This window comes from Perognathus longimembris, chromosome 15 (genome assembly GCF_023159225.1).
Source record: "Perognathus longimembris pacificus isolate PPM17 chromosome 15, ASM2315922v1, whole genome shotgun sequence".
Taxonomy (NCBI): Eukaryota; Metazoa; Chordata; class Mammalia; order Rodentia; family Heteromyidae; genus Perognathus; species Perognathus longimembris.
In genome coordinates, this window is record NC_063175.1 from 541,656 (window position 1) to 549,379 (window position 7,724).

The following is a 7,724-nucleotide window of genomic DNA, read 5'->3' on the forward strand; positions in this document are numbered from 1 at the left end:
GTGGGGTATTGTGAAGAGAGTAATGGGTTAGGTGTTTAGAATTCTAGGTCCATGCTTAGATGAATGAGCACTTTGCCCTCAGTAAGTAGTTGGCTTTGTCATTTTTTTTTTGGTGCCAGTTTTGGGACTTGAACCCAGGTTCTGGATGCTGCCTCTGAGCTTTTATGCTCAAGGCTACTGTTCTACCATTTGAGCCAGAGCTCAACTTCTGACTTCTGTGTGGCTAATTGCAGTAAGAGTCTCACAGACTTTCCTGCCCACACTGACTTTGAACCACGATACTCAGATCCCAGCCTCCAGAGCAGCTAAGAATATGGGCACCTAGGTGTCTAGTACCAGTTACGGGTTCTCTTGCCTTTAAAATTAGTTATCTCTCAAAAGTTTTTAAATGAGATGTCATCAGTATGACACAATCAGAATAAGGTTGAGTCAAGTATCTCAGTACCTGTGGCCAACTGAAATTGACACCTAAACCAATTAACTACCACAAATCTGCTCTAATTTATCAATATACATCATTTTACATTATACCCAATCTCTAAATACTGACAGTAACCAGCTTCCTTGTATCATACTTCATACATATGTAACCAGACACGCTAGCCTGTTGGGCTTGTTAGCCTCTCCCGGATCGGGTACTTACTTCTTTCTTTCCACCCTCCCTTTCTCGCCCTCTCCCCTAGCCGTCCGACCCGCAGATAAGCTAGAGTGAGGCAGGGGAGTCAGCGCCGACCTGCCGTGCACGTGGCCTGGCCGCAGATGTGTGCCCGCCTCCTTATCGCTAGAAGTCTGACATACACATGCCACGGGGTTAGCTTCTTAGAGCGAACTAACTTTATTGAGACAAGGACAAGGGGAGATGATTCCGAGGGAGGGGTTTGGCCAGGATGTCGATAGGCTGAAAGGTATCACCTGACCCCCCAAGAGCTATCGTCACTCGAGCGCGCCGAGCCAGGGCGGGTTTGGTAGGCGCCGGGCTGGCTAGAGGGTTGGGGGGCTGTTTGCCCATCTGGTTTCTCTGGATTCCGATCCAGAGGGGGTAGCCAGGCCGCATTCCCCAGGGCTGGGGGAGGGGCATCAAGCCCCTTCCATCAAGGCCAAAGATGGATCCCAACACTAGCCTTTCTCCAGAAGAAAGACACAAGTAAATGGGCAACATTTATACTTCACAAGATTCCATCATTTAAGTGCAATAATAGGATGTACCAGGCAAGGCACTGGTGGCTCACACTTGTAATCCTAACTACTCAGGAGGCTGAGATCTGAAGATCACAGTTTAAAGTCAGCCCAGGCAGAAACATCCATTGAGATGCTCACCAGAAATCCACAAGTGGCACTCAAAGTGGCAGAGTCCTAGCCTTAAACAGAAAAGCTCAGAGACAGGCTCCCAGGCCAAGTTCAAGCCCCATGACCAACCGAATTAAAAAAAAAAAAGGCAAGTGATGTCAAATTAACAACACTTAACACTACGATACCTCTTAGGTTACATAACAAGCAACTTCAGGAGAACACTGGCTTAGTATATTTACTATGTGCACAGAAAACACCTAAATGAACAAATACAATCATAAGTAAACAAAGAAGAAATACTCTTGACAATTATTTCTATAGTTGCCCGTGTGGTCATCTGTGGTTACTTATAATTACTTTCTCCCTCTACTTATTTTGTTTTCCCTTTGTCTCACCAAGTGCTATTAGCTACTTATGGTCAGGTAATACAAACCTTCATTCCTAAAGGGTCTGTACAATTGATTGTCCATTCGCTATGGTAACTGTGATAGTTTTCCATCGACCCTAATCGCAGAACACGTTAATACCAAAAGGCACCTTAGGTGATCTTCTAGGACCCAGACACTAGGAAGTAGCTATCCGATGGCCCCTGATTGCAAACAGGTCCATCACCCCAGCCAGCAGAGTAGCTTCCTTCTTTGCTTGTCCATTCAGAGGCATGAGAAAGCCACAGCATCCAGGGAGCAGAATTCACTTCCAGTTCAATGGAACCATTGTGTCTCCCGATTGAAACATTCCTCTGTTTAGGACAAAGGCCTCTAGGTCAGCACAAAGTAAGGTCATGGGAATAGGAAACAAAAATTTTGTTAATGGGTCACTAAGATTAATCGTGGGTGGTGTCACTACCATGTTCATCATATGATTCTTCAATCCAATGATTCTAATTACAGAGAAAAATGCCACCTATTCAATTCACAGTATCACAGTTTCCTGGGGAAGTTTGGTAGGCTTGATGGGAGTTATGGCATCATGATGGAGTCTTCCACCCCACTGTCCTGCCAGCAGCTGCAGGATGTCATAGCAAAACCAGTGAATTCTACCACCATGAGAATTATGTCTATCCTTTGCTGGAAGGTGAGTCCCTTGACCAGAAGCAATGCTATTTGAATACCATGATGGCAGATCGAACATTCTATAAGTCCGTGGACGGTAATTTGTCACAATCATCGCATGCAAGGAAGGTGTATATATAGGAAATGTGAATTCCAGTAAGAACAAATACTGCTCTATGACAGAAGTGATCCAAAGGAATATATCCACCATCATTAGCTTCAATCACTCTGGAAAACAGTACCCTATCAGCCACCACTACTCATCTCCTCGGTCAGCTGACTGGGCAATCACCAATGGCCATAGCTGGGTCAGCATGGTGAGTCAGTCATGCTTTCAAAGCCATGCATAATCCCCACCCAGTGGTTCATGGCCATTTTGCACACAACTCCATTGTGCAAGAACAGGAGTGGCATGGGAAAAAGGATGATTGCTATCTACAAAAAGGAGACCCTTTTTCACTTAATTACTAACATCCTCCTCCACTCAGGTGCAGGCCCCAGTTTCTTCTTCTGTCAGCTGATCACAGGAAACTTACTATAAAGCCACAAGTACGGAATGAGAAGAATAAGAGTGCGACAGGTGCTCCCTCCCCACGTTCAGGGGGAGGGAGGGCAGGAGGGAGGGCGGGGAGGAGGGACGGAGTTGGGGCGCAGCCGCATCCTGCAGGCGGTTGGGGTTGGGGTTGGGGGTGTCTTGAGAGCCAGCCCCGCCTCGCCCCGCACCCCTGCGGACCCGCACTCCTCCCTCCCCACCAGCCCTCCCTTCTCCTCCCCCCTCTTCCGCCCCGCCCCCACCCGCTCGCAGCCCCGGCAGTGGCAACGGTGGCACCTGCGGCCACGGCGGCAGCGGCAGTTTCAGGAGCGGCATCATGCCGAGGAGGAAGCGGCAGGCGCCCCGGTGCTCAGCAGCCTATGTTTCCAATGAATTAAAAGCAGCCGCCTTGGTAGATGAAGATGTAGACAGAGAAGACCACACAGCAGATGGAGAACCCTCTCCCAAGTACATGTGTCTGGAGAAGAAGCTCAGCCAGACGTGCCCCAGTTACAAGAATTCACCAGCTGCTGAGTTTTCCAGCCACGAAATGGACAGCGAATCCCACATCAGAGAGGCCAGTGACCAAATGGAGGACTGTGAAAACAGCTCCATCAAAATCGAAGAAGAGACGAAAGATGTCTCCGTGCCCTTGGAAGACACCACCACCCTCTTAGACAGCCTGGAGCAGATGAAGGCTGTGTACAACAACTTCCTATCCAACTCCTATTGGTCCAACCTCAATCTCAACCTCCACCAGCCGTCCTCGGAGAAGAACACGGGTGAGAACAGCAGCAGCAGCTTTGATTGGCACCAGAGTGCCACGGCGAAGACCCTACAGCAGGTGTCACAGAGCCGCATGTTGCCCGAGCCCAGCCTCTTCAGCACCGTGCAGCTGTACCGGCAGAGCAGCAAACTCTATGGCTCCATATTCACGGGGGCCAGCAAGTTCCGCTGCAAGGACTGCAGCGCGGCCTACAACACCCTGATGGAGCTGACGGTGCACATGAACGAGACGGGCCACTACCGTGATGATAACCACTAGACGGACAGTAATAACCCCAAACGCTGGTCCAAGCCACACAAGTGCTCTTTGCTGGAGATGGGAGGGAAAGAGGATGCGCAGAAAGTCCTCAAGTGCATGTACTGTGGGCACTCCTTCGGAGTCCTTGCAGGATCTGAGCGTGCACATGACCAAAACAAAGCACTACCAGAACGTGCCTCTGAAGGAACCGGTCACGCCCGTGGCCACGAAAATCATCCCCACCATGCGGAAAAAGGCATCGCTGGAACTAAAGCTCCCCAGCTCCCCCGATTCCACAGGGGGGACCCCCAAAGCCACCATCTCGGATACCACTGATACACTCCAGAAGAACGCCAACCCGTACATCATGCCAAATAACCGGTACAGCCACCAGAACGGGGCCAGTTACACCTGGGATTTCGAAGCCCGCAAGTCCCATATCCTCAAGTGTATGGAGTGCGGCAGTTCCCATGATACACTGCAGGAGCTCACAGCCCACATGATGGTCATCGGCCACTTCATCAAGGTCACCAACTCCGCCATGAAGAAGGGGAAGCCAATCATGGAGATGCCTGTCACCCCCACCGTCACCACCCTGCTGGACGAAAAGGTCCAGTCGGTGCCCCTGGGAGCCGCGACCTTCACCTCCCCCTCCAACACACCTGCAAGCGTCTCCCCAAAACTGAACTTAGACATCAAGAAGGAAGTGGAGAAAGACAAAGCCGGCTCAGAAGAGAAGCCGAAAGACAAGGAGAAGCCCGGTGAGGAAGAGGAGAAGTATGATATTTCCTCCAAGTATCATTATTTGACCGAGAATGACTTGGAGGAGAGCCCCAAGGGGGGCTTGGACATCCTCAAATCTTTAGAAAACACAGTGATGTCTGCCATCAACAAGGCCCAGAATGGCACACCGAGTTGGGGGGGTTACCCCAGCATCCATGCTGCCTACCAGCTTCCCAACATGATGAAGTTGTCTCTGGGCTCCTCTGGGAAGAACACGGCCTTGAAACCCTTGTTTGGCAACAATGAGATTGTGTCTCCCACAAAAAGCCAGGCCCTGATCTCACCACCCAGTAGCCAGACATCTCCTATGCCCAAAACCAATTTCCACGCCATGGAAGAACTGGTAAAGAAAGTCACCGAGAAAGTTGCCAAAGTGGAGGAGAAAATGAAGGAGCCCGAAGGCAAACTGGTCCCACCCAAGAGGGCCACCCCTTCTCCCTGGGGCAGTGAACTGAGCGACCCTGTCAAGATGGAAGCGGCCCACGGGGCAGGCCTTAAAAGCCAAGAGGGGAGCCCCAGCAGCCCCCCTCGGGATGGCTGCAAGGAGGGGAGCCCCAAGGCAGAGCCGGTGGAGAATGGCAAAGAGCTGGCCAAGCCTCTGAGCACTGGCCTGAGTGGCAGCACGGCCATCATCACCGAGCACCCCCAGGAGCAGCCTTTTGTGAATCCTCTGAGCGCCCTGCAGTCCGTAATGAATGTGCACTTGGGCAAGGCTGCCAAGCCCTCCCTGACCACCTTGGACCCCATGAGTATGCTTTTCAAGATGAGCAACAGTCTGGCTGAGAAGGCGGCCATGGCTACCCCCACCACCACCCCTGCCCCTCTCCAAAAAGGCAGACCACCCGGACCGTTACTTTTACCACTTCAACAATGATCAGCCAATCGATCTGACGAAAGGAAAGCGTGAGAAAGGCTATTCTGGGGGTTCAGGGCTTTTATCCCCTACATCCACTTCCCCCGCCACCTCCTCATCTCTGGTGACAACGGCCAAGACATCCATCTCCTTCATGTCAAACTCGCCGCTGCGCGAGAACGCCTTGTCAGACATCTCTGACATGCTGAAGAACTTGACAGAGAGCCACACGTCCAAGTCCTCCACGCCTTCCAGCATCTCCGAGAAGTCTGACCTCGACGGGACGGCCCTGGAGGAGGCCGAGGAGGCCACGCCCGCGCAGAAGAGGAAAGGCCGGCAGTCCAACTGGAACCCCCAGCACCTGCTGATCTTGCAGGCCCAGTTTGCCGCCAGCCTGAGGCAGACATCGGAGGGCAAGTTCATCATGTCTGACCTGAGCCCTCAGGAGTGCACGCACATCTCTTGCTTCACGGGGCTCCCCATGACCACCATCAGCCACTGGCTGGCCAACGTCAAGTACCAGCTTCGAAGGACAGGTGGGACCAAGTTTCTGAAAAACTTGGACACGAGTCACCCTGTGTTTTTTTGTAACGACTGTGCATCCCAGATCAGGACTCCATCCATGTACATTAGCCACTTGGAGTCACATTTAGGTTTCCGGTTACGAGACTTATCGAAATTGTCCACGGAACAGATTAATAACCAGATAGCACAAACCAAGTCACCGTCATCAGACAAACTGGTGAGCTCCTCCCCAGAGGAAGACTTAGGGACCTCGTATCAGTGTAAGCTTTGCAATCGGACCTTCGCCAGCAAGCACGCCGTGAAGCTGCACCTTAGCAAAACACACGGGAAGTCGCCCGAGGACCACCTTCTGTATGTGTCTGAGCTGGAGAAGCAGTAGCATTTGCTTCTGCTGGCAAATGTGTGCAGTTTGCTTTGAGAGGAAACTGTTTGAAGGCACCTTAAGGCCATTCTCTCTTGTTTCTTGGGTACATGTTCTTATGTTAACTATGGAGAATTATTCTGGGCCGGACTGTTTCTTTCTTTCTTTTTGTATAACTGTACAGTGTTTAATAGAGGTGCATAATCAACTGTTAACTGGTATAAAATAATGAAGGTTTAAAACGCAGTGGTAAGTGTTTGGAACTTGGTGTAAATGGGATTTAGTTGTGAGCATCTCCTGCGGCCCCACCCTGCCTAGTCCCACCCCCCCCTTCTCCTTCCCTCCCCCCCTCCAGGTGTTTCAAAGCTGCATGCATTGAAAGTTCAATTAAGCATTTATAAAGAAATCCGGGCACACACTTTTTCCACAAGACTTTACACCCTTTTCATCTTTCGCCCTCTGAGTACTTTGAAGCACTTTTGCATTCATTTGATTATTAAAAATAATAATAATATTATTAATAATAATAATGTATGAAGTTTTGTTTTTTAAAAAAAATCCTTACCAGCTTAGTTATAATTGATAATATGAATCTCCATTTATGCAGGTCTGCAGGGGGATAACACGCTTTGAAATTTAAAAGAATATTATTTTCACATTGAAACATAGATGTATATATTGTATAGATTTCAGACTCTTATGGAAAAAAATGTGATGGTGGATAAATGACCTCTTTTTTTCTTCTTGTATTTATATAGCAACCATGTTTTATGTACTTGTATGCTCTGGGCATAAGCCATGCCAATATGTAGTATATATTTCTTTTTCCTTTTTCCCTTATTTTTTAAAGATCTATGGGGTTTGTTTTGTTGTTTTTTTAACATGCAAACATTGTAAATTATACAGAAGATACCACAGATAGCATTTATAAAGTATACAGAAACGTTATCACAAAGCAAAGTATAATTGTTTGCTAAACAGTACATCTATACTGATAAAGGTTCATGTTTAAATTATACATATTTATTAGCACCCTATTACCATTTTTTGCAGCCCAGGAAAAACCATCCCTGGCAAGCATCATATCTTAGTAATTTGCACATGGTTTTTGAAGGTATTTATTAGAAATTAAAGAATACTCAAAATAAAACTCAGTGATCCAAGGGTTAAATGTATTTTAAAAAGGAAAGAAAAACACAGTAACAACAATAATAAGAACTTGTACTGTATTTCCTAAACATTGATTAAAGCCTTTCTTTAAAATATTTGTACTGTAATACTTTTCTTCAAAGTCATGAGACATT

At 48.4% G+C, this 7,724-nt stretch overlaps 1 protein-coding gene across 1 annotated transcript; it reads left to right on the forward strand.

Moving 5' to 3' along the window:
• The first annotated feature begins 3,211 nt into the window (after nt 1–3,211).
• LOC125363977 (teashirt homolog 3-like) lies at nt 3,212–6,878 on the forward strand. The gene is given in 3 exon segments (XM_048363328.1): nt 3,212–4,036; nt 4,038–5,483; nt 5,485–6,878. Coding segments are annotated over 3 exon segments (3,225 nt in total). The 3' UTR covers nt 6,439–6,878.
• The last annotated feature ends 846 nt before the right edge of the window (nt 6,879–7,724 follow it).